Source organism: Leuresthes tenuis, unplaced genomic scaffold, assembly GCF_036924035.1.
Source record: "Leuresthes tenuis unplaced genomic scaffold, fLeuTen1.0.hap1 SCAF_5, whole genome shotgun sequence".
In the NCBI taxonomy this organism is placed as follows: Eukaryota; Metazoa; Chordata; class Actinopteri; order Atheriniformes; family Atherinopsidae; genus Leuresthes; species Leuresthes tenuis.
Window position 1 is genome coordinate 32,232,139 of NW_027325359.1, and position 27,753 is coordinate 32,259,891.

Genomic DNA, 27,753 nt, shown 5'->3' on the forward strand with positions numbered 1-27,753 from the left:
CAGCCTGGATGGGGCAAACCAGTTTTTAACAGGTTTAGCTCACCTACTGCCACCCCTGGCTCTGATCTCCATCCCCCCACACACTCACACTGTCCCAAATGGCTCAAGCCACTCAGCATTCTCCTGTACAGCACCTTTCCATCTGCCCCCCTTCTCCCTCCTCCTTCTCCTCCACTAAAGACAACTGCATCAACCCCCGACCAACAGTGACTACAGGCCAGGTTAAGAGGCAGCTGGAAAGACTACATACCTGATGGCATCACACCCAGAATCCTGAAGGCCTGCACCAGCCAGCTGTCTCCTGTACTGGGACATCTGTACAACCTGAATCTGAGTCAGGAAAAAGTCCTGTTGCTGTGCATGACGTCCTCCGTGGTTCCAGTCCTCAAGAAGTCAAGGCCATCCGACTCAGCAGACTACAGACCAGTCGCCCTCATATCACATGTGATGAAGGTCATGGAGAGACTGGTCTTGGCCCAGCTGAGGCCACAGGTGAGGACGTTTCTGGACCCCCTTGCAATTTGCCTACCAGCCCCACTTGGGAGTCGATGATGCTGTCACCAAGCTGCTGCATCGAGCCCACATGCACTTGGATGGTTGTTAACCCGATTCTTTCATTGGAAGCCCAAGAACAAGCTGGAGAAATCGTTTATTAAAGTATTTATTAGTGGTCACATGTAAAGTATATTGCAGCGCTGGACTCGGAGTGCCTGAGCTCCCGCAGGAAATCCGTCAGGCCGAGCCCCGATATCCGGAAACATGTCATATTTATATTCAGCTTTATCTCACAGAGGTTGTATTCACACTTGTCAGAGTATAATTGGCCAGTTTTTAGTGGCATGAGCAGGCCAACCGCTGTCCTTGTTGTGTTCTTTGGATGTGATAAACAATGTGTGTGTGAGTGCTGTTTTAGGCGTGGATCTAATGTACCAGACCTATTTACTCCAATAGAGATGTTTTGTCTGACCCAGTTGTTTATGTCATTCTAAGGTCTTGGACCATTTAAGGTTGTCTATTGTACAGTATGAGCAGAGTGGAAAAGTACCAGCTAGGAAGATAGGTTATTTAGCAAAATACAGAATATGAATACATAATGTCTAAGAACAAAGCCAATTATAACATGGTGGAGGAGACACTGTGAGAATCACATTCTTTGATTTCTCCAGTGCCTTTAACACCATTCAACCTCTGCTACTGGGTGAGAAGCTGTGGGGGATGGGTGTCCATGACTCAGTTTACCCGGCTGTAAATGCTGCTACTGTAAAGTAAATTTCCCAGTTTGGGATGAATCAAGTACTATTCTATTCTACATATGCAGTTCATGCTCATAAGACAGAGCAAAATATCTAATTTAACAATATGAACCAAAGGCCAAATAAATTTGTAGGAGCCATTGATTTTCTGTTTGTTGAATCTGTACAATTCATCCCATTTTTTTTTTTTACCATGGGTAGCATTGTCTATATATTGTATATAAGTGCAGCCACAGGTGATGCGAGGCATCTAATTGTGGGTGACAGGGTTACTTGTTGCACCCTTGCTGCAAGCCTGATGAAGAATTATTAGCCTTTTTTCAAATCTTTGCATCAGTGAGATCAAAGGCAGACACTAGTGCACTAGGGTTTGTTTAATCATTAAATCATACATACATTTTATGTAGATTATCTGATAAACTTAATCTAAATGTAGTGAAGTTGCTTTCTAATTCTACACACATATTGTTGGTAGTTACCTAATGATATTTAAAGAGTATATTTCATATATTCAGTATATTCCTTTGAGAATGACATACATACCTTTCTGTGTTAAAGATTAAAATTTTAAGATGTTTAATATTTTGAAAGTGTATATTTGGATATAACTTCACACAGTTATGTGATGAAGAACTACACACTGTTTCAGTTGTAAAGTGTATAAGAAATATTATAATAAGAGAACTCTTCTGTTTTTTTCCAAGTCTTAAAATGAGATAAATACAATCATAGCTGAACAACGACATGACATATCACCCTGTGTTATCATTCATTGAACAAAAACTGAGACAGAATGCTTTTATAGCAGTGCTCACACTTGAATGATGATCTGTTTATCAAGTGTTTGATTAGCAACTTCTAGCTGCTACTTAAACTCTTCATTGCTGTGGACACTGTAAATGTTTAGCTTTTCTTCTCTTCCTGCCTTTTGGCTTAGATTTTTTTAAATCAATAATGATAGGGTGTAACATGTCATGTGCCATTTTTTTAAAAGGTTGTATTTACCCTATTTTAAAAGCAGGCACTTTTCCCCTAAAGATATTTCCTTCTCCTAATACCTAAGTGTAGTGGGAAAAGAGGTTGTACTGTTTTTTCACGTTGCTGTATTCTCCTTTAACCTGCTTTTACAGTAGCAGACCAACCAGCCATACTTTTGTTATCACCGGAGCGGCTATGAGCCAATCAGCATGCGGTTTACTGGAAGCTCGTTAGGTGCGTTACCCAGGCAACAGACCACAACGGAGTTAACGTGCGCTTCTTGCAGCGCTTATTGATAACACAGAATAACTTCCTGTACACATTGGTAAGACTTTGTTAAGACGATTGATTAATGAAGAAAGAGAGATTGACTGGTGAACCCTTCTTTTGCCTTAACTTTAAAGTCACAGGTGACGGGATGATTTCAAACTGTGGCGATGTGAAGTACTCTTCTTTCAAACTAAACTAAACTAAACTTTGTGTGCGCAAATCATACCATCATCGTTTTCAGGAGTTAATTATTCAATTTAAAGTTCTTAGCGATGTAAAGAAGAGTCTTGAGGCACTTGAAAACTTCGAACGACATCAGATGACCAGCTCCGTGACCGTTGGTGGCCGTTGCTTTTACCGTTAGCTGTTGCATTAGCCTGACAGCAATGAGAAGCCGCATATTTTGTTTTAGCTTCAGACAGCTACTCATGTCCAAGATTTGAGATTTGTCACTATCAAAAGCACTTTTCACTTTCAAGGCTTTACAGTTTAAATGCGCCAAAACTTTCTGTTTACCAAATCACTCCTGACCTCATGCGATGTATTGATAATGCATTTCACTTATTGCAGATATTGAATGACCTTAAAAGAAGAAACATCCAGGAGGAGCTTTCTTCCTGAAAATGTTAAAGTCTTCCATCATCCATTTGTTCTCATCAGGTCATCTGTAATTTTCAAATCAATATGCTTTAAGGTGGCTCGGCCTCAGAGGGGTTGTTAATGTCAATACCAGTCCTTATTTTTGTTTTAAAAGCATACTTTTGTATATTTATTTGAACTTGTGAGTAGCTGTATCTTAATTTTACAAACACTGCTTACACCACGAGTTATTGTAGCTCCCAAGGTATCCAAATTTAAGCATGTTTTTAGCCACAGCCAACCAGTCAGTCTAGGTATGTAACTCACTGAAGAGCCAGGAGTTAGCTTATGTAAAGATAAGCACCTAATTACCATTTTCTTTATGTATTTCTTTAAGAATTCTCTTGCATGACATTTTCTTATTGCAGGTTATTTTACAACAGAACACATTCAGAATGAGAGGTGCTCAGATTCAGAACAAGGCATCCCTGCTGGGCAGTAATAAACTTGTTGTAAATGAGGAAAAACCAATGCGGGTGAGTTTATCTTATCCCTTTTAACTTTTTTCACTGAACTAAAGCTTGACTAATGCTTTCTGTAGTTGACTCTGAAAGGTTATCGCAGTATGACAGCTTGTACGTCTTATTCAAAGTTCTCTGTAGATGTTGGAGCCTTGTTTTCTTTGTGAGGGGCTCAGTTTCCTGTGACCCACATTTTGGACATTGTCCCATGCTTTTAAAGAGCCTTCTTCAAATGACAGATTGCTCTCATAATTACCTTGGCTTCTCATAGGGAAGAAAAATCGATATCTTCCCGCAGCGTTTAGTTGCTGTGACCTCAACTCAGCAATTTTAGGCCTGCGCTGTCTCACGCTTCACCTGGAGCTCTCTTCGGTCATTAAACAGAGTATCTGTCTTTACAGTTGATTATACTGATTTCAGTCTTTATTTGATGATATCCCTCCTTTAATCACACAAAGAAGCTTGCTGAGTTCATTGCCTACCTAAAGTAAAAAACATCAGTATACTTTAATTATTATTAATATTAGCAGAGGGGTTGAATCAAAGTGAAGACTCAATGCAATCTGTTGGTTTTCTAAGCAAGACAACGTTTTATTAATTGACATGACATGAATGCAGTTCAGCTACAACCTTTGTGGAGATTTTGTGCTATATTACAATTACAAGTACATAAATACAATCAAATAAGAGGAAAATATATCTAATGTGGGGTATGTAGAAGCTGAAGAGTGTTTCTGGGGAAAGGTGTGTCTGGGTTTTTCTCCCAGACCTTTTGCCTACGATAAGTGGAGAAAATGGATGGATGAATGTATGGACTATATTAGATATATGATAAATAGATAAACCTGATAGGAATGTAAATGTAAAAGAATTAAATTAAAGACAAGACCAAAAGTACAACTGAAACATATTAGAGAAGTAAAACCAGCTAAAACTAATTTGGATCTGTTTTTTTGTGCAGTTCAGAGGGAAACTGCCCCTGATCCCAGTTGCTCAGTTGAGGGTTATAATCACGGTGTTCTTGTGTCTGTATATGTAAATACATAAAGAATAAGCTGTTTGTCCCACAGCTATGAGCAGCGCAGGAGAAACAGTAATGAGACATCAGTTTGTGTGCCACCACACTACTATAAACACAACTTTCAAGTATATCAACACGTTTGTTGTTTCTGAATAATAAACTGTAGTATGTAACGTGGCAGCTGTTGAATATTGCACAAAGTTACTCTTTGTTTAATTATTAAATCAGACTTTAAGCTAAAATCCTTTTCTAACCCACCCTTGAAATAGACTAAGTGCAGTTAGATGTTTCCTGGCCTCTGGTGCACTGATACAGAGGTGACAGTGGATTGTGTAGAGTGGTTATTAACCACGAAATGTTGCTGATGGTCCTCACTAAAGCAGGGAAATAGCACACAAAATCAGTTCATGTATGTGTTGCTAATGGTGCTATCTCTGATAGGTGTCATAGTTGTAGCTTGTCAAAGCTTTGAGATGACAGCCTGCACCTCCTGAGCTGATTAACGAGTTCCCTCTTTCAGTGCTAACGAACTGTGCCTCATCGTGGCTGCTTAAGATTTTAAAAGTCTGTGTGTTGGTGTTTGTATGCAGGTGACTCCATCAGCTTTCACCCAGCAGATGTTGCAGTCCACAGAGGAGCGCCTGAGTAACACCATCGAGGCGCACCCGCCTCGCATCCTCGAGCAGCTCTGTACGAGCGACACTGCACATTACAAAGTAAATACCAACAAATGTTGTCATTCCTCAGCAGCTTTATGTCTCACTTCTGACAAGGGAGCAGCCAGCAGAAATGCTTTCAGATGTTACAGTGACAGCTGGCACTGATTACCAGGATACTGCAGTGCCATAAAAACTTGAAACTTGTGCTAGAAGCTATGCTTCATTTAAGGTAAAGCACCTCAAATGGCAGCCATTACAGCTCAGATACTGGCTGTATGTATTCATCACAATCAATGTAACTGAGCACTAACATGGCCGTACATATATTACATATTTATATATTGACTAATGAAAGTTTTTAAATAAAAACTGAATGTGGCAGGCTTCTCATTATTTCATCATTTCATCCCCTGAATACAGATCATGAGCTGTCTGCTAAGGACATTTACATTGTTAGAAGCTGCTTCCCCTTAGTCAGCAAGTGCAGCTTGATGGGCAGAGGGCAAACGATGTGACTCGGTGCTCATTAACTTTAAGGGCAGAATTTCACATGAGGCTCGGAGCAGAAATGTCAACAAAAGTTCATGCAGTGCCTTTGAAATTAAGAAATGCCCCCATATCACATCTAACAGGAACAATTTTTGCATCTCACCTTGTAAACTTTTTTTTTGTGACTTTTTGAATATGCAAATATGAAAGTGACTAACCTTCAGAATGAGCAGCGTCAGTTAGGAAGTGGAAGCAATCCTCGGTAGGATCTGTAGAGCACAAAAATGCACATCGTGTTGCGTTATATCTGGTAAATCGGTAACAATAGAAAAAAATCTACTTTAAGATGACTTATTTTCACATAAGTATGTTGCACCATCAGAAGAAGTGTAGAACTCCATGAAGAACAACTGAACAGCTGGACTCATAAAGTGATTGTGTGTCTTGCTGAGCTCAGTTTATTCCATAAGCACATTAGCTTTGCATGTCCTTACATTATAACCACATAATGGTTAGAAAATTGGAAATAGAAAGCTTGGCTCTGGGAAAAGATGATCAAATTCCTCCGACATCACCTCGAAAACGCTCGTTGACACATTTACATTTAGTCTTTTAATCTGTTAGTAAATCAAAGTTTAAGAATGACACAGATTGCCAGAAGGTGTTGTTTATGCCCGAGTTCTTGGACAGGCTAAACAAACAGGCTTGCTGTTTCTACGTACTTATATTTTTAGTAAGAGTAAGTAATAAAGTGCTCTCATGTTATATTGATGTTGTAAAACATATGCGTCCAAAGCAGAGCAATAAATATATTTTACACTGCAGATCGACTGTAAAACACAGAATACCATATGAATTGACTTAGGAATAAACTCTGTGAAGTGCTTTTTATAACACTGCTCACACAGAAGCTCATCAGTATTACGTGTGTGTGTGTGTGTGTGTTTTGTCAGTCGTCTTCAGTAGGCATGGACCGGCCACTTTTCCAGCCCTACCCACCTCAGCTGGTCTTCCAGAACTTCATTCCCTCACAGACTTATAAGTTTCCTCTGCTTCTTGTTAACAAAGACAAGGTGTGTTAATAGATTCGAGTGAGGAATGTTATGAATGTTAAAACAAAATGGCTGCTGTGGAACTACTCTTTCTAATCAAAACCAGCTACGAAACATTAGACAAAAGTTTTTCAATATTTACAACAGCAGAAAAAACAAGATTAAACTATGTATGTGTCATGGGGTGTGAAATTATGTAAAGAATGACTAGAAAAGGTCATGAGAGACTGGATTGTGTTTGTTACTGGGATTTCTTCTTAAGGTTTCACGGCAAGTGAAGCTGGAGCAGCAGGACTCAGAGCAATTCCACGTGGCAGGTCCACAGGATGCCGGCGGCAAGGTGGCACCAGGAATGTCTGCCACGTATACGGTCTTCTTCACCCCACAGGAGAACAAGGTAGTGCCCCAAACAACACTCATACACACAAGTCTACGACCAGAGAGCACAATGAACAACTATATGATGGATTTGGTGCACGCCCTCAGCCTTGATTACATGATATTCACAAAGAAATTGGCTGAAGGTTTTAGGAGCTACATCTCTTTATGTGTAGAAGCCTCGTTTTTCAGGGGCTGAAATTGAATTTGACCTAAAAGCTGTTCCATGGCTTTTCCTCAGTTATCCCTTTATCAGCTATACAGATAAAATATTCAGATTGCATTTTCTAACTGTTGCTGTGAACCCTGAACATTCGGTCAAAGGTGACGGCGAAGCAGGCTAATCCTAAACTGTAGGAAATAAACAGTTCCATCTGAAATGAATGTGGCCAGAGTGGCACATTTTGTGAAAGAAAGTACACTCTCAGGAGTTAGACATGTCATTATTCAAGTCTACCATAAGAAGAATATATGGGAGTAAATGTAGGTTTACCACAAGGTGTAAACCATTTATAAAAAGCCAGATTATTAAGTGTGAAAACTCCAGAGCAGTTGTGCTTTAAAGCAGCCTTTATACAGTTGAAAAACCTGGGAAAAGCTGCATGAGAATGGTGAGATGAACAAAGTGAGGGGTCCGTTTGGATTGGCTCCTGATATGGAGCATACAACATCATCTGTCTAATGACATGGGCATATGTGGCTTCTAATTGGACTCGGTTATAATGTTTATTAATGATGTGACAGGAGAGAGAATCAGCCAGATACATTCTGAAGTGTACAGTCTGCCCAGATCAAGTGAAATAAAGCAAAGTTAATGGTTAATTCTTCATAGAACAGAAAGAGAATGATTCAGAATGCAATGTCAAGGAGTTTTTTATAAAATAAAGCTTTTCGATATTCTACACTGCCCAAAACAACTGCTTGATCTCAACCTGATCATTTATTTCTTTCAAAAGTTGGTGTTTTTCACTTTTTCCCCTAAGGACTACGACCATAGACTGGTTTGCATTACAGAGAGGGAACGGTTTGAGATCCCAATCCGTGCCATCGGACCACGTGCCGTTCTTGACTTTCGAGATGAGCTTCTTTTACCAGCCTGTCCCGTTAAAGCCTCCACACAGAAAACTCACCTCGTCCGCAACATAGGGAACAGCACGGCCAAGTTCAAGCTACGCACACAGAGGTGAGAGTCAGTTCATGATGGGATGGTGTCTGCTGTGTTATATTTAATGAATGTGGCAGAAGCATCAATCGAGGAAACAAAACTGGGTCATTGTGCAGTTGTTCAGAAGCTCATCAACGGCAAATATTTTAAGTCGCAACCATTCAATAAATGATGTAGCGTTAGGCAAACATTCATGTTTACAGTGATTACTGTTGTATTAACTATGTTTTCCAGGCCTTTCTCAGTCACGCCAGCCTCGGGGACTCTTGATGTAGGCGAGAGCATGCAGGTGACTGTGGATTTCCACCCCACGACTGTAGGAGACCACCGGCAGGACCTGCTTCTGCACTATCACACTGGTAAGATAAATTTAGGCCAACTCAAACAAAACAACTAAAAATCACCACGCTAAGTGGTACAAATCAGGTGTGGATGTGACATGACAGATGGAAACGTACTCAGCGGCAGGCGTGACACAGATGAGAATATAAACAGTGGCAACGCAGGTGGATGTCATCAGTATCTGTGTCTTACTTCATACTTTCTGCTGTGTGAAGATATCTATCAAATCATTTAGATTCAGCTGGTGGATCCTGATTTACCTTCTTTATTTCCAGTTGTAAATCCTACAGTTTGTATTTGTACGACATCATTTTTCAGATTCAGTCTTTCTGTCTGCTGTAGAAATGTTGCTGCATAATGAAGCATAATGCATACAGTCTCATTTTTCAACGTAAAAAAAAAAGATTGATTTTCATAAATATAACATACTCTTTTGAGTTAATGAACAATACAAATGTTGTGTTATTATTATGTCATTAAGTATGTTTCTGTTTATTTTATTATTTTAAATGGGACAGTGCTCATTAATTAGCATGACTACTCATCTGCTGTCTCTGGCAGGTTGAAACTATGATAAAATGATATGAAATAAAAAAATATGACACCATGAGGCATACCTGGTCCACAGACAACTTTTGCAGTTTAGTTCATAGACAAAACCTGTTGGTTGAACTACTTCAGATCTATTCACTTTGTTAATCACGAGCTTAAACGTGATGATGAGTTATACAGAACAGTGCTGTGAGGGGTCGTCATCTCCTTTCTGTCCAGTATTTGGCCACAGGTTCTTGTCATCATCACATCTTATTACTTTTCCCCCTTACTGCCTCTCTTCTTTCCCCACAAACCCATCTTCCTAGACCCAAGTTTTCCAAATAAAACCATTCTGAAGCCATCACCTTCTGACCCTTTGGTGACAAGACTGAAAACAGGATTCAGGCTTTTGGCTGAAATGCCAACATGGTCAGTGCTGAAATCCAGTGATTCTGCCTTGACTGTGTGTTTAACAGTTTTAATGGCCGAGTGTCGTGGGTCTGAATGAGACATGAGAGAGTTAACTGATTTTAGAAAAAGGTCGCTAGCAAATGTGTTGAATATGCGAAACGATGTTTGAAACAAGAGTTTTGAGTTTCTGAGAGTTATTTCTAACATTTTATGTGTACAACTGTACTGTTTATTCTTGTGGGTGAATATGGCTGTTTTGGACTGAAGATCTTTCTTCAACCGTGGATGCAAAATTAAATTAAATTCATATATTTATTTATATAGTGCCAAATTACATCTCAAGGCACTTAAATAATATAGTCCAATTAAAGCCAATTGGAATTCAATTCATTGTAATCATAATCCAATGAAATCCAATTAATTAATTTCAAAATAATCCAATTCATTCATATAGAGCCAATTCAAAAACAATATCCTAGCTAAAGAAACCAACAGACTGCACTGAAACTTGTCTCCCGTCCTGAGCGTGCCTGAGGCGACTGTGGAAAGGAACGACTCCCTTTTAACTGGAAGAAACCTCTGGCAGAACCAGGAAGAAACCTCTGGCAGAACCAGAACCAGGAAGGGTGGCCATCCGCCTCGACCTGCTGGGGTTTGAGAAGACAGAAAAGAGGGAAAAGTAGGGGGGAAAAACACCATAACGCCATTCAAAGGATATCTGCTGGAACAGGGAAACACAAGTTAATAACCACATGTACATAATATCATTTGAGAAATTAAACAGGGGGAAAAAGAGAGCAAAGTGAGGAAAGGTGTGACAGATGAGGTCCCCCAGCAGTCTAAGCCTATAGCAGCTTAACTATGGGATGTTTCTGGATCACCTGAGCCATCCCTAACTATAAGCTTTATCAAAAAGGAAAGCTTTAAGCCTAATCTTAAAAGTGGAAAGGGTGTCTGCTTCCTGGACATTTACAAAAAAAGTCTATATACCAACAAGGCACTTTGGAGAAGGGTGTGTGTTTGTGTCTGCATGGGGCCATAAAGATGACATAAGTAATGGTAATGAGATGAGAACCCATAACATCCCTGGAGAACTGTGCTGTGAGCACGGAGAGGATTGAGCTCAAGGTGGCTGTGGTATGTTGTATTTACTGCTCAGTGCAGCTTTCCCTGAGGAAATGTTATCTCTCCTCTACCCTTCTCTACAGTGCAGCTCTAATTTCCTCTCACATTTCAACTTAATTACTTTTTCTTATACACCAAGATTACAGTACAATGCCTGGGTCTCTGATTGTGTTTGCATTGTGCTGGAATATCACTGCTAAGAGACACTGCACAGAGAGGTAGCAGTGTTGTGCTTTAGAACTGGACAGGTTTGCTCCCAAGAGGAGAAATAAAGGGAGACACCTTACAGTAAGATGGAGGTGATGAAGCTGCACCTGCAAATGAGCCATGAGTGCCACATCATACACACATGACTGAAAAAGCTGAGAGCACTGAACACACACCACCAGAGAAATATCAGAAACAAAGTAATAGACCTCTGCCTTAGTGTTACAGAAAGCTGTGGAAACACAAGACAAACATCCTGTTGAACGTATTTCTTCCATGTATTACACCGGAGTTGGTGGCTCAGTTTCTAAGCCAAATTCCAAGTAACTTAGAAAGGAAACAAGGCATCTGGGTGTGATTTATTTTGCCAGTTTGTTTCTTAGTTTAGGATTACAGCTAAGAAAGGGGATAAAGACAGCTGTGCTGCTCTGTTGTTCGACTATCGAGTGTTTTCATACCTGGCTTAAATCTCGTCTGGGCTCATGAAAATATCAAAGGTCTTCAAAGTGATGACGAAGTTGCTTTTTTCGCTCCTCAACTGTCGTATTCAATTTATAGCCAAATAGTAGGTAGAACTCATTGAGATGGACGCTATCTTCAACTTGATTTCTCGAAATCTGTTATTCTTACACAGACTGTTTCACTTTTAAATGGAAACTCAATTAGCCATCAGAACAGGCATTGGATGAGAGGCAGGGTACATCCTGGATGAGTCACCAGTTCTCTTGTTGTTGTAAATGATTTGCAGCTCAATTAAAAGAAATGGTGAAAAACAAAGTGTAACTGTATGTTTTAATCTCTGAGATGGGTACTCTGGTTTTCAGTGCAGTTTCAGCAGAACTTCTGCTTGGATTAACTTGGCAAACTAGAAAGTTGTTGCAAAGGAAAAACAGCATTTTGCCTGTAAGCTAAAACACTGGTGGCTAAAATAGAGATTGCAAACATGACCGGAGAGGCTGATTAGGCACTGGAAGAAAAATCAGCCTTACTCTTGAGCCAAGCTGGCCACATCAGTCTCTTTTAATGCTGATTCCAACTGTGCAGCTCAGTGAAAATGTACCGGATTCCAAGATGTGTCACAGCAGAACTCTGAAAAAAGACTTGAGTTTTCATTCATAAGGTCTAAAAGCAAACATCTTTTGTGGGGAAATCTTTAGGGTCAAAAAGCATTCAGTTGCAATGGTTACAGTTAGGGTGGGGCTTGGACAGGCGTTACGCCACTGGTGACACCACACAGATAGAAAAACAAGTCTTTGTGTGTGTGTGTGAAAGAAGGACTCATATAGTCCTCAGTCAGTGTTTTACTGGAAGGTCACCTTGTGAAAACATTTCCTTAATGTGATTGTACTGTATAATGACGAATAGTAGCTGAAAATGTCTGATTTTTATTCATCCTTGTTGGCTTCATCATTTGATTATTGCGATGCTTGTACTCACGGCAGAAATAGCTCTGACACATTTTTACATATAGCTCTTTAATGGTGATTTATTTTCATAAAATGCAAAGCTCTATGTGTGTGTGTGTGGGGTGGGGGGGGGGGGGTGGCTTTGTTTCCCTCTTTGTTTCTCTTGTAAAGTATTTATTTTACCTGTGTGTGAATATTTCAAGGAGACATGTTTTCCTGAGGTATGAATGAAATGTCTGTGAGATGCTTTGATCAAAATACCACCACAGATCAGTTCAGTTCTTTTTAACCCTGTCTTCACAGCTCTGTTCATGGCAGCTGGTTTATGGGGGCGGAATGAGCCACTCAGCTCTACTCTGCTGCTCTGTTCCATGAACTGTGGTTTCATTGAGTCCTTGTGTTTCCATGCTAACTTAAATTTGGACACAAATAATATTTACTGATGTGAATGCAGCCACATATGGCTGCATTAACCCTGGGATTTCCTATTAGTCCTTTCCTTTGTGTTGTGTCTCAATTTGATGATACAATCTTGTTAATTGCTATGGTGGCCCCCGGTGCTGCATTCTGTGACCAGTTTGAATTAGAAAATGTCCAGCTTCTGACTGGGAAAATATAAGATACATTTCCTTGTCTCGATATGAATTTGCTGTCGATTGCAAAATGGAATAGCAAAAGGAAAAGGGTTTTAACTTCCCACTTCTGAGGTACAGTGAATGCAGCAGCCTCTGAAGCTGGGTGGACCACTCTACTCTGAGCTGGTTCTGTGAGGTTACAGGACACTCCAAATATGAACGACTAAGTGACACATTTTCAGACCGAGGTGGGCCAAAACAAAGTGACCAGGTTTAACCAGGCCTCAGACACCCAAATATATTCTGTTAAGCACTGAAAAAGATCACATATCATTTCATGATGCTGTTAAAGGAAGGCTGCTGAAGGAGTTGCAATAGTAGTGGCATCGAGAAGCATTAAGCTTTAATAATAGGAAAGCCACCCCTGGTCCAGAACCACTTACAGCCCATCAAGAGAATATCATTTTTAATTTAGCACCTTCCCTGTCTGCCTCACTCTCATGTATGTTTCAGGCCATCATGCAGAAAAAGGCTTTACTCTGAAGAGTGGGCATGAAGCCTTCAGCATAAGCTAGATGACATAACCTTTGTGTGTATGTTAGTGAGTTCGTTTTCATGTATATTACAACCCAGTCCCTAACGTTGGAACACCCTGTGTCTTATTTCCTGCTGTCGGTTTAAAGCAAGGGCAGCTTTGAGGCATGATAGTTTGCACAGCTCACTTGTTTTCCATTATGGTTTGTTAGAAATCCTTGTTGTATCCTAAAAGTACGAGAGTTTGCTGCTCCAGTAAACTGTCACCCACCAGCACACCCCCCACTCCTCTGTCACTGCAGCTGATTTAAAGCAAAAGATGGACAGCTCTGAGGGAGCGCTTAGGGATCTACTGTGACAGGACTACAGCACCGAGGGGACTCGAGCACAGCAGCCTTTAAAAAAAAGCGGCACACACACAAACGCAACATGCGTCCACAGACACTCACACATTCTGTAGATCGGCTGTCTGTGTGGTAATCAAAGGTAGCTGAGGGAGTTGAGAAGTTCTGTTGCGGCGTTCATGGAGAAATTATAGGAGAAGAAAGCGAGTGGGGGGAAGATGGGATTGTGGAAAGCCATGATGAAAGCTGAGCAATAAGCTTCAGCTCTCCCTGCCTGTCAGCTGCTGTCATAGCATCAGAATTATGTGAGATAATTGCTTTTCTCCCTGGATCCAACAATTCCTCTTTCCCTCCCCCTCATTTCCTTCTATCACTCATCCTCAATCTTATATGTTGTCCTGATTCTTCTCCATGTGATGGTATCTCACATTTTAATAGATTTTCTTGCAGTACAAAGGAATAAACTTCCTTTTTGTGGCACTGTTCCAGGCTTTTTTATATTCCCTTTCTCTGCCTGAAGGTAATGATGGAAATCTCTCTGTTGGCTTGTTGGAAGTACACTCGAGCACTCCTGGAATTCTAATATGTGCGTTTAATGTAGCGTATACACAGTCGTTGCATAGATTTTACCAGTCTGCATTTGTCAAAGTCGTGTTTGTTTATTTCTCCCATCAGAACTGTGGTCAGCTTGTTGTCAACAGATTTAAAAACCAAATAAGTCACATTGAGAGGATTTTTGTCATGTTATTCAGTAAAAAGGTATTTCAGGTCGAGGTTAAAACATCTGCTGTTTGGTCTTCAATGAGCAGGACTTAAAGTCTACTAGGATCTTTTGAAATGAAATTATTTTGCATATTATGAGGAAATCAATGGCTTTTTCATTTATGTATTTACCTGCCAGTTCTCTCCAGAAATAAAGATCCACGATCCCCCTTTAAAGTACAGGTTAAATGAAAAAAAACAAACTTTTTACCTCTTTCTTGGTTTTTAATTTGTTCTTGATTGTGTTCCTGACTGACAAAACTATTTAACTGCATTACTGAAACTTGCTGTTGGTTGATTTTACGTCATGAGGGTTATGATATGAAGTTATTGCTGGAACTGCAGTGTAAGCAGACGGGATCCCATTTAATCTCTCCTGCTACTGTTTTCACTTGGCTTTCAGTTGGTTCATTTATAGTTGCTCTGTATTGTGTATACTGTATATACATATTATGCAGCTTGTAATGTGAAAGCAGTGGTCAGAGTGGTCAGTTAGACTGAAAACACGCCATATGAATACAGTCCATTTACTATTTTCCATTTAAGATATTCAAATACACGTGTAATGCATAATATTTCATGTACTGTGCATTGTGGTAAGTACATTGCATTATTTGTTTATTGCATCAGACTGAATGTGGAGGTCCAGAAACGCAGTCCTGTGCCTGTTTGTGTTCCAAATTGCTATTCGATGTTATTTAACTTTCATCAACAAGCACACGTTTGCAGTTTTGGACTTAAATAATGTTCTTGCTCCTTCCAACAGGAGTAAAGTTTCCAAATGTCAAGCAAAAGCAAACTTTCACTCTACATCCAACAGAGCAACTACGAACCCTCAAATCACTTGTCATAAGTTGAACTCTGTTTGTCTGGCCAAGTGGGACTGCATGGGATTAACATTTTTCAGTAAAAAGTAATAAATGACAAGCATCCGTAGTTGTTATGGCTCTGAAAAAACAAGTTACAATAAAATCCAATACCTGTTGGCCTCATTTAGCTCAACCGTTTGCAAACAAGGAAATCCTGCATGTCACTTTGATCTTAGTTTTCATTTCTAGTCATTTTATTGACGGAGGTATCTGTGATGTCCCTCTGCTGGAGAAGTCTTATATCAAGGAAATTGCAAACCATAGAAATAAATAGAGGAGTTATGTAGAGGACCGTTTTTATTTGTATTGTATCTAAAATGAGAGCCAGTTCCCTGTGTGTGTGTGTTGAGATCTGGAATTTGATCTTATTTTAGAAATTCTAACTAGTGCAGGAGAGCCAAATAGATCAATCTAAGGACAGATACAGCAGAGTGTTTCTGCCGGCCGAAGCTCCAGTTCCTCTGATTTGAATGTAAACAAACTCTTGTCATATTTACATGAGACCTTATTCTTGGTGGCTTTATACAAAACCTAGTTTTGCATCTTATTCTTGTTTCTGGTTATTTGTTGCTGTCGTTGTTGAAGTGAGTGCATGGGGATGGTGTCGCTGCCACAGATCCAGTAGATATCCTGTTAATCTCGTCTCCACTTGCATGTATTTATGAAACGCCAGAGAGAAAACACTATGAAACGGTATCATATCCTGCTGGGCTATCAACATCATTCTCATTTATCCTAGTTATATTTGTTTCCACTCAGAAAGGCTGTGACGGCATTGAAAAATAAATTGCTCTGGTTGGTAGTTTTCCAGGAAACTCCTTTTGATCCAGATCCAGTCTTTGAAAGTCGGACTCTGCGGGGTGCTCGTGACAGTCAAGTTTTACTCTATTCTTGGCTCACATTTGTTCCAATAAGTGGTGCATGCTCACCTGATTATGTGTGTTTTCAGAATATTTCTGTGTTTTAAAAATTTAAAAGAGATTGGGTAGTACTGTCATCGGATTATAAAGCTGCAGTTTTGTTGCTTTTCTTATAAACTGCCATAGATACAAGTAGACTATAATACCTTTTAAAGAGAGTATGTTTCTTAGTCGTATCCTGACTCTCCTGAGTACCAAAGCTGGTAAAATCCCTCAGTCATCTTGCAGCTACCTAATGAGAAGTATGATATAAAAGTCTAAAAACTGTAAATGTGTGTTTGCTTGCTGATTTTTCACGTCTTCCACCCAGGTGAGGATGTGTATGTCAGCTTGTATGGGTCTTGTGAGGAACTGAACATCCATCTTAAACCCGACTCTGTACTGCTGAAGAACACTTATCTCACCATGGCCACTGTTCAGACAGTGTCGCTCACCAATGGGAGTGATTCTCCTCTTCAGTACTGTTGGAGAGCGCTGCCCAGCCACCAAGAGGAGGACCTGAGCTTATCGGGGTACGCGTCCAGGCACACAACACCTTTGACTGGAGAAGTTTAGAATGAACAAAACTTCCCATCTGTGTGTGTGTGCACCTATTTGTCTGTGTTTGATTTTATATCAAAGCATTTGTTTCCAGAAATAACTCACTTATCCATCACCTTCTTTCTGTAAGAAACTTTTTGTTCTCACTCTAACTTTACTTTACTTTTAATCTGATCTCCCCACTCTCCTTTATCAAGGGAGAGCTCAATGATCCAACAGGGGGACGAGGAAGAGGAAGAGAACAGGCAGCACCTTTTTCAATGTGGGTCTGACCCCGCAGCGATCCATCAGCTCCCGCTGCAGGAGCGCAGAGGCCAGGCTGGAAAAGACCGCCTTCTGCTCTTATCACCCAGCTGCATGACGGTGGAGCCAGTGGTGTGTTTGTATTTCACAGTCTTCTCTTAACATTTTCTATTCTTTTCTTGACAAACTAATTGTCTTCACCTTGCCCCTGGTTTTCTTTTCTTTGTACTAAAAGTTTTATGATGTCACTGCATGTGCAAAACGTTTATTCATGCCGGTGTCAGGAGCATTCTCTGAGCTGGCAGGGACCCAGTAGCTTATCCCAGAGTACTTAACAACATGGATGTTTGGTTAGAAGATCCCTTGCTACACGCTATGTTTATTCATACTGCATAGTGGTTGTAAGCACAGAAATAGTTTCTTAGATTTTAGATCAACTATGTCACAAAGAGGTGAAGATTTGGCTCTGTCATTTGCATGGAAATCTCATGGGACTTCTTGGTGACAGGAGGCCACAGACTGTGCCCCCTGCCAAGGGACGTTCAGATAGTCTGACCTGTTCTGACACCACTGCCCCCTTCTCTGCCAGCGTCTCTTCTGCTCAGCTCAGCCAGGTTCCCTGGACAGAGGGAGATAAGAGACGGAAGACAGAGAGGCAAAGTAGGGGGAGTAAACAGTCTGTAGGCCAGCACAAACTATGAGAGGGCATTTAAAGGAAATACTCAGTACTCTGCACATGCTTATACCCATCCCAGTGTCAGTAGCCACAGTGTTTTCTACTTGTTTTCCCTTGAATAATCATTCTTGCCTCTACGTGGTTTAGGAGGGTGAGATATGGCCAAACACCACAGCACAATTCAACATTATCTTCAAGCCTGCGGAGGCCAAACTTTACCAACATACCATATACTGCGATGTCACAGGTCAGTGCCCGATTTTCCAGTTTCAAACACAAAACACATAGGAATGCATATATGTGTACACCACAGTAACAGTGATGTATCATTTTAGCCTTGCTTGCAGTTTGCAGTCAGTCAGCTGGCCAACCGATGAATATCTCTCAACCACTGAAGAGAGTAGCGCAGCCATAAGTGTCTTTTTCTGATAAAGTTGAATCCATGAAAACATTTGTTTAATGATTTCTTAGCACCGTCATCACATGAGAAGATTTAGATCTGTGACAAAACACCTGCATCAGCTTTATCTTTCTGTGTTCAGTGCAGACATGACGTTTCAGATCAGGATGAACCAATCACAGGCGAGGTTTACGTGTAGCTTCACATTTACAGCAGTCTGTAATTATGACTTGTTTCCCGACCTCGTGGATAGATCATTTTCCTTTTGTTTGTTCCTGAGCACCTGTGCGGTCGATTGTTTTCACAGCTTCAGACACACAGCGCACCGTCCTGTACGTTCAATCAATAGCTCCGGTTTTCTCATAAAAGATTCTCCCTCCCCCTGTGAGTTTGTGCAGACAAAGGTTAGACAGACGAGTCTGGGTAGCAAACACTGCGTTTGGTTTTCAGACGAAATCAACTCCTCTCAACTGTTTCCCTTTTATATGTAGGAGCTCCTCAGTGAAATGGATTTAACATCACAAATGGACCAACTCAATCTATCCAAATGCTTTAATGACTGGATGATTCATTCCTCATGTTGCTCCAGATCAATTTAATACTATTTATAAAGCATCTATTGCTGTATCGGTCATCATAGGGAAGTTCACAGAGGAAGATATAGTCCTTACGATAGTATGAGGAGGGGCTGGGTGGTGTGGGGGTTAGCACTGTCACCTCACAGCAAGAGGGTTCCAGGTTCAATCCCTGCCTGGGGCCTTTCTGTGTGGAGTTTGCATGTTCTCCCCGTGTATGCGGTTCTCTCCGGGTACTCCAGCTTCCTCCCACCATCCAAAAACATGCATGTCAGGTTAATTGTCCCTAGGAGTGAGTGTGAGCATGCATGGTTGTTTGTCTCATTTGTCTCTATGTGGCCCTGATGGACTGGCGACCTGTCCAGGGTGTACCCCGCCTTTCGCCCGATGACCGCTGGGATAGGCTCCAGCCCACCCGCTACCCGATTAACGGACAGTCGGTATAGAAAATGGATGGATATTATGAGGAAAAAAACAATAACTCCCTCAGAGAGATGGACGCAGTTCTTATTCGACGACGCAGTTCCAAAACATTTCTCTCATCACAGTGGTGCTGGGAAGCTGTTGACAAATTTGCATGTGGCCCTCATGTATGTCTTTTGTGCCGCAGGCCAGATTTACATTAATTTCCATGGTTTCTTAGGCAGTTGATGACCTGACCAACCTATGATGGCCAGACGGTGAAGCACTGTGCACTCTTCCTGACTTAGTGAAAAAACTTGAGAACCCAACCTAGCAAAACAAATTGATATGTAAAGTTCACAGTTTGGAGAATGGAACGTGGCTGCAGTTTGAGTACTGATATGTTCTGTATTCACACTAATGTTTGATTCAGAACTTCACAGGATAAACATGACAGGAATCTTTGCAGCTTCCATTTGTAAAGTCAGAGCTCGGTGTGTACAGCAAGTCTCTGAGTAGGGATGCAGGGTAATACGTGCGCTTTGCTGGCATCAACTGATAAAGGCTTGAAAATGAAATATCAGCATTAAAGCCTAAAATCAACAATGACGTGGCTATAAGGTCAGATTCGGCCTGGAAGAGTATGATAAAGTCTGCCGCTTTGTTTACAAATGTTTCATTGTGATAAATATGGTGAGTTCGAAATGGAAATTCAAGCTGTTTACATTTTTTCCGAGCGCTGTTGTAAATGTGGGCCATCACAATAAGAACAGAGATGACCTGTGGTCAGCTCCTCCACAGAAGAGGCTCGATGGCCATATATCTGTGGCAGCTTTGGCATCGTTTTCGTGTCTTTACCTCATGTCATACACGTTTGTTTCTGCGTCTGAACTTAGGGCGTGAGTCCCCATTACCCCTCACAATCAAAGGTGAAGGCCTGGGACCAAAACTCCAGCTCAGCTACAACCTAATGGACATGAAAAATGTATTTATAGGCGACAGAGACTGTTATGAGGTAAGAAACATCAATCCAAAGGGAACTCTCCCACTCTCCCATATCAGTTTAAGATGTTTTAAAACAGTGGTTTTAATGTAATGTTTATTCTTTACGTACGTGACATATTTTTACTAAATTCTGGTATAAAACGAACAAAATCAAACTGTAGAAATTAGAATGTTTTGGGGTGTTCATGTTAGTTTGTCCTCATCCATAACTGGTGCAAAAAGACTGTTCCGATAATAGTTTTTGCATAGATTCTGTACTGACTGTTTATCATGTAATATACAACAATGAAAGTACTGAAAAAGACTAACTTTATATTTACTGGTCTTTGTTGGCTGTTTGTTCAGATATTTACAATCAAATTATAATCCTGCACTAACAGCACTGTTGAATTTCCCGCATAAATCAGTTTAAATTCATCTATAAAACATGATTAGCCTCCCAACTTGATTGGTTTGTGAGTCTTCCATGAACATTGGATTTAAATCATGAAACACAATAGATACCCGCATGTGTTATTAGTGTTGAAACAGTGGGTCCTTGTTTCTGTTCAGGTGCAGCTGTCGAACAGAGGCCTGATTGATGCCCCTTTCAGGTTTTCAAGCCCTGACACCACATTCGGCCGCTGTTTCTCCTTCAGTCCTCAGGAAGGTGGTGTTCCCCCTGGGGCCTGCCAGATTGTGGAAGTCACCTTCCACAGTCGCATCTTGGGAAGCTTCTCTGAGGACCTGATTTTAACTGTCACAGGACAGCCTCTGCCCCTTACCTTGTCCTTCAGGTGAAGTAGACCTTTAAATGTATCCAAGTGAACAGAGTCACAGGAATTACTTTGGAATCATTTGAATTGCTGCTCCACCTGTTTCTCATGTTTTTGATGTTTTGCTTCAGGGGTTGTGTCATTGGTCCCACTTTCCACTTTAATGTCTACGAGCTTAATTTAGGAGATGTAGCCTTTGGTAAGTTACAGCGTCTTTGTAATTGTTTTTCCATCCCTGTCATTTTTCTGCCTCATCTTTGCTTTCCGTCTCTTTCTGAGCAGGTTTCCCTGTAACATCGACTTGTACCCTCTTCAACACATCCTTTGTGCCTATGACCTTTGCCCTGCGTGTCCTGGGGGATGGGTCGGGTTCTCCAAGTGTTAGCGCTGCAGATCAGGTGTCTGATGTGTCACGGAAGAATTGGCTCGGCCATGCAGCTCGAGACCTTCATGCACAGCCTGTGGAGTTCACCGTCAGCCCTGCTGCCGGCTCTGTGCGCGCCATGTCTGATGTCACCATTAAGGTAACATTAATGTCCATTGTGTGAGTATTATTAACAGATATTATGTAGTGGCACATATGTGTTGACATGCATTGGTGCATTTATGTCTGAATACATGTGCTTGTGCGAGTCTTTGTGCATATAAACATATATGAGTTAAAATTCACCCCCCAAAATTAACTGTTGACTGATTCTGAACTGACCAATCGCCAACAGACTTTAACACAGTGTCAAATAATACTGCAGCATGTGTGTGTGTTTTTACAAAGTATTTTCCAGTGTTTGCTTTGTGTTGTCATGATAAGGGCAATAAATTTCTGTCTCACGGTTTTTCCAACTTTGGGAACAACAAGGCTTTGCTTTGTCCATTGCTGTGTTATTTGGGAATAAGAAAAATTAACATTACAGTAGAGCTGCAACTAACGACTATTTTGATAGTCGACTAATAATCGATTATTGAAACGACTAATCTAAAACTGAAAAAGGATATATTCAAGCCATATTTCATCTTGACTTTGAACTGAACTGAAAATGCTAAGAAGCGTGTGGCTGTAATGCACCAACAGTCAAATCAATATCAAAAAGTGAACAAGTGAAAAAGAATACAGCCTGGTTGTAACTTTGGACTGTGAAGTTGAATAATACAATTTTAATGTTGCACTTTAATGTTAAAATCCAAGACAACTCCGCTTATTTAGCTAGCAGGCTACGCTAACAAGCTCTCCCAGAGCTCCAACCTGCTTCCTCTTCAAATGTTCATGCACGACAGACGTGCTCCCGTGATACGTGAGGTCAGCTTTACAAAACGTGCAGGTTATCTATTTTTTCTGTGTGTCGAGGGTGAAATGCTCCCAGAACCTAGACACTTTTGAAAGAGAGGACAATAATTCAGCCGCAGCCATTTCACTGTGTTTATACACGTCAGCTCCCGCTATTATTTACCGTAACGCGCATGCGTCTCTAAGCAGAGATAGGTAGGAAGTGAGATGACTCACTCTGTACGAAAAATTATGTTCAGCTCGACAGCGTGAAAAAGACGTGTGATGACGCAACCGACAATTATCGACAATTAAATACATCGGTGACTAATTATGTTATCGATTTTTGTTGACAACGTCGACTAATGGTTGCACCCATACATTACAGTGAGTAAAATAAAATAAAAATCTGGCAGTTTGTACTGCTGTGATTCAGAGGCTTCTAGGACAATTGCTGGAGAAGTGACATTGCAAGAGAGACACATTTTTAGAAGTTGATTACATTTGAAGTTCTGATAGATATGATATCTGTTGTGGATATATATATATATATATATATTTATATTAACATTCAGCTGTTAAAGTTAAATTATATGTTATGCGACTCTCAGGTGGAAACTCCATTTTCCTCACAGGTCCTTCAGCTATTTTAAACCTTACAGCAGTTAGTATTGGTATTTTTGTCAATATATAATAAACATGGAGGCACAGTGTGAAGGGAAATGTGAGCTCTCAGTTTGAGGGCAAAGCCAAAAGCTACTAACCCACAGAAAACAGCTCAAACCTAAAAAATGTCATAGTGATTCAAGTGAAAACTTTATCTTGTGAATGTTATGTCAGTTTTGCATCAGAGTTGCTTAACTTGTCAATTTCTCTGCAGCGTATCACACCTACAGATGCTATGCTTCATATAAAATCATTCATTACGAAAATACGCGTAAATAGGGCAGTAGAGTCTATTAGAGTTTTTACTGTATGTGTCCGATGTGTGAACAGGTGACGCTGTGCTCCAACACATTCAGGAGATACAGGGTGGCGTTGGTGGTGGATGTTGCAGGTGTCGGAGAAGAAATAATGACTCTGCCTATCAATGCCAGGTTGGACTCATTCACAGATGTGAAATGCACATACGATAACTTTCAAATATACACTACATGTCAAAAGTTGCAGCAAAATGAACACATCTGTACATAGGTATACTTAAAAAATGGGATTTTATGGTGTAGGAGTGTCTTTGTAGATGGATTTAATGTAAGATTTGGGTTTATTTAAGAAGTAAATTAATGTAATGTGGCATGTATACAGATTCAGTGAGATATTATAATTAATTAATGTGTATGACTTGATAACACGTCAGAGGGAGACTCAACACTCAACTGGCTGACATGGGGGAACTATGACAAGGAAACCAGGGAGTATTTACAGTGAGGAAGCTAATGGGTAACACAGGGCAGCTGGTGGTAATTAGCAGAATCCAGGTGTACAATGTGAACAGAAAGTAAGACTGACTGGGTACAAAGGAACAAACTGAGGAAATAAAACAAGAATAAGATCAAACATGCACTGAACCAAGCTAACAGAGAAAAACAAAAATCTCAAATCCACAAACATAACAGGAACCCACAGAAAACATGAGGCAAAAGAAACGTCCGTGACCTCAGGTTCTATCAAAGGCTTGTTAGCCCGATTCTTTCATTGGAAGACCAAGAACAAGCTGGAGAAATCTTAAGTTAAACAAAGTATTCATTAGTGGTCACATGTAAAGTTTGGCAGCTCTGGACTCGGAGTGATGGAGCTCTCGCAGGAAATCCGTCAGGCCGAGCCCCGATATCCGGAAACATTTCATATTTATATTCAGCTATATCTCACAGAGGTTGTACTCGCACTCGACAGAGTGTAATTGGCCAGTTTTTAGTGGCATGAGCAGGCCAACTACTGTCCTCGTCGTGTTCTTTGGATGTGATAAACAATGTGTGTGAGTGCTGTTTTAGGCGTGTGCGTATCCTAAAGTCTTGGACCGTTCAAGGACATACATTGCTTTTTTTATGAGTAGAGTGGAAAAGTAGCAGCTAGGTTATTTAGTAAAATACAGAATATGAATACATAATGTCTAAGAACAAAGCCAATTATAACAGGCTGTTGTTACATCAGTGACTGCAGGCCTCACATGCAGACATTTTGTATTTATTGGAGTTGAGCAATTAGCATAAACAGGTGGGAAAAGAAAGGCTTTTCCAAAGTGTTAGTGTAAACAAAAATGATATTATGCGGTTGACAAAGGTTTACATCTGCTCACCTGTCATAGATCAAAAGTATCCCCATGTCACCTGTCCCATGTTATATCATTTTATTAAGCCCTGTAGTCATAGTTTAACAGCTGACCAACAACTAAAGTCAACATTTAGATACTAATCCACACATCTGTGTAATGAAAAATTAATCGCTTCACTTGATAATAATTCACTTTGCAGAGGAAAGGTATTTAAAAATAAACAATAAAAAAAGTTTAAGTTCCCTTTTTCCTGAAGTGAAGTGCCTTTTTTATGGCAGTAACTTCTGCTTTGCATACTTTAACAAACTGCCAGCGTGGTTAATTGAAATTGCCTACAAGTGTTGACAATTCAGCAGATTCAGGATGCGTTAAGTATTCACACTCTAATTTGCATAATAATACAATTGAATGTCACCTGGACCATCACTTAGAATAGGGTAGTTGGCAATCTGAATTCCTCACTGCAATCATCATCATTGTGAATTTATGAATCGGTTCTAATTAATAGCACGATGCAACGCAGTTACCATTGAAATCATAAATAAACCTCACATCTTGTCTCCTCCTCTCTCTGTTGTTCTGCTTTGGCCCCTTCTCTGCCTTTTCTTTCTTAGGTGTGTTGTGCCTGAGATTATGGTGGAGCCTCCTGTTTTGGACTTCCAAAGATGTTTCCTTCGTCACCCTTATGAACAGAAAGTGCGGTTGACCAACCCCAGCAATCTGCCTGCCTGTTATGGGTTGCTTGATCAGGTTAGGTCGATCACTGCAGCTTGCATTCATATCAAACGTGTATGTGACAGGATATTAATGCTGTCGCTGGTTTAATGAGAAAACAATTCAGGTTCAGCTCAGAACAGCAACATTTAGTGAATGTGGTAAAGATGAGCAAAGAAATGATTGGTACTGTACCGATTATCCTTTCAACTGTGCAACTTGACCCAGAGACAGCTTAAAGACTTGTAATGAGGAGACAGCTTGTTCCTAAACTCTATCTTGAAAGAGTCTTTTGTGGGTAGATTTATTTGTGTCCTTCCAGGCTAGTCTGAGTAAGTGGGCGACAGCTTTTTTGTTTACTTGGTTTGACTGATTTAGAAGACTTTTCATGCCCTGACTTCACACGGAAAGCAACAAATCTACCGACACTTGTCCACAGTGACATGCCAAGAATGTTAAGATGAAGAATTATTATCATTAAAATAACTATAGTGCGTCCTGCTTCTATCAGTGGTTCTTGAGATAATAAAGTTCTTGGATATAATCATGAAGGCACATTCCTGACTTTATACAAGTAGGTCTCAGAGTTGATGATGCACAGTATGTCAGAAGGAAAACCAGCTGTGAAGCTGAAGTCTGGAGGGTGACAACGCACAGATCTGTGGATGTTATAAAAACTAATTCTACAGCTTTAAACCTGTTCAACAGCACAGTAGCTTCGGTTATTCTTAGATGCCTAGATTTACCAACAGATTTTCTAGAGTTTGCTGCTAGGCTTAACCGAGTCATTAGAGGCTAAGGGAGAGGCACAGAGGGAGGATAGCATAGGACCGCCTGAGTTTAGAGGTTGGGGTCGATAAGCAGAGTTAGGATGTGGCTGAGACTTCTGATGAGTCTTCTTGGGTAACAGGAAGAGGTGGAGATGGGGAAGAGGCAGTTTGTGGGAAAGACAGGAGAGAGAACAGAAGAGAGTTATAAAGGATGAGGATCAGACTGACTTGTTTGAAAAGTGGCAGGTCAGGAGACCCGAGTGGTAACGACAGAATTAAGAACGAGGGCAGAATGAGCGTGGGAAAACAGACGTAACAAAGTGGAGCTGGATGAAAAGCACAAACACAAAAGAATGAAGGGAAACATGAGGACAATATCCTCCTGACTGAAATGACAAAAAAGCTGGGAGACCAGACAGGGTGGGAAGGAAAGAGGACTTTAGATCAGTAGGTGCAAACCTCTAACAGGATGCTCAAATATCAGCTAGACAACAGCCTGAAGCATATTGCCAATAAAAAATAGAAGTGGCTTCAGGAATATTCCTGATGTGTCCTGAACCGAGTGGAGCATCTCTGAAGGGACCTGAAAGTCTCTGTGAACTAATGCTTCCCACCCAACCTGGTTTAGCTTAGAATTACTGCCAAGAACAATGGGGGAAACTTTGGGTTATTCCCAAAACACTTCAGGGTGCTACAGCTGTAAAAGATGCTTTAAACACGAGTTACGCAAAAGGGACAGAGTTCTTATGCAAATTAGATGTTTCTATAGTATATAATTATTACATTTAAAATCCATCTTTTTACATAATCACAGCATCCACAGTATAATTCTGTATTAAATAGCAAAGGCCGATTTCTGCTACGACCAGGAACCGCCTCACTGAGGTTTTAAAGGCAGACCAACTATCTCCTGCTTCCAGCTCCACATTTCATCAGTGGCTTTGATCTTCTCGCCTAATTTGCCAAAACATTTTAAAATATTTCCTATTTGTGCTGCTGTTTTTCAGGAAAATGAGGAGAGTTCGTCAGTGCATCTTGGCAGCTCTGTGCCGAGAGGAGTTCTTCCCCCCGGAAGCTCGGTAGAACTTCCCGTGCTCCTGGTGGCTAAAGCTGTTGGGAGGCTTCATCACATTCTACGTATCGCTGTATTCGGCAGGCTCCAGCAACCCCTGGTCAGTGAATCTGAGTGGGAAAGTCTGTGCATATGAATGCAGGGAGGCAATGTGTTTATCTGTAAATGAGATCTTAGATTCTGTTGGCTAAGTCTGCTCTCTCGTGTTCTGTTGCAGGAGGTGAGCCTGTCATGTGTCGGTCAGGGACCTGTCGTTCATGCTCAGAGCACACAGCTGCAGTTTGGCAGAATTCCAGTTCTGACGAACATTGCCAGAATCCTGCATCTGTTCAACCAGTCACCCATTCCAGCCCACTTTACAACTCGCATGGTACGAACACAAACACCCATCTCAACAAACACTGCGTGAGAGGCAGAAGGCTGACAAGCAAAGATACTTCTCACAATAAAGGTCCATTTGAATGTAACTTGTGTTAAGATCAGGCAGTAGCAGCACACAATAATGAAGTTAAAAACAGTAACATCCTTTACTGCATACAGTTTCTGCTCCACCATCTACCGATTCACCCTCTAAAGTCTGATGAAAGCTAGTTTTTGCATGTGCTATTACTAATTGGTTGCAGCCTGATTATTGCGATAAATGGGCGTAAAGATTTGTTAACTTCAGAAGTAAA

The 27,753-nt window shown here is 40.7% G+C and overlaps 1 protein-coding gene across 1 annotated transcript in view; it reads left to right on the top strand.

Annotated features, from left to right (window-relative positions):
* The first annotated feature begins 98 nt into the window (after positions 1-98).
* hydin (HYDIN axonemal central pair apparatus protein) overlaps positions 99-27,753 on the top strand; it is an 88,848-nt gene continuing 61,193 nt past the window's right edge. The window contains exons 1-18 of the mRNA XM_072385340.1: positions 99-221; positions 280-492; positions 5,213-5,338; positions 6,724-6,843; positions 7,085-7,219; positions 8,184-8,383; positions 8,600-8,724; positions 16,705-16,906; positions 17,132-17,309; positions 18,001-18,100; positions 20,127-20,245; positions 20,788-21,011; positions 21,122-21,189; positions 21,273-21,514; positions 23,248-23,348; positions 25,138-25,273; positions 27,015-27,179; positions 27,297-27,449. Of these exons, the coding sequence (XP_072241441.1) occupies positions 99-221; positions 280-492; positions 5,213-5,338; positions 6,724-6,843; positions 7,085-7,219; positions 8,184-8,383; positions 8,600-8,724; positions 16,705-16,906; positions 17,132-17,309; positions 18,001-18,100; positions 20,127-20,245; positions 20,788-21,011; positions 21,122-21,189; positions 21,273-21,514; positions 23,248-23,348; positions 25,138-25,273; positions 27,015-27,179; positions 27,297-27,449 (2,730 nt within the window). The remainder of the gene's footprint in view (positions 222-279; positions 493-5,212; positions 5,339-6,723; positions 6,844-7,084; positions 7,220-8,183; positions 8,384-8,599; positions 8,725-16,704; positions 16,907-17,131; positions 17,310-18,000; positions 18,101-20,126; positions 20,246-20,787; positions 21,012-21,121; positions 21,190-21,272; positions 21,515-23,247; positions 23,349-25,137; positions 25,274-27,014; positions 27,180-27,296; positions 27,450-27,753) is intronic.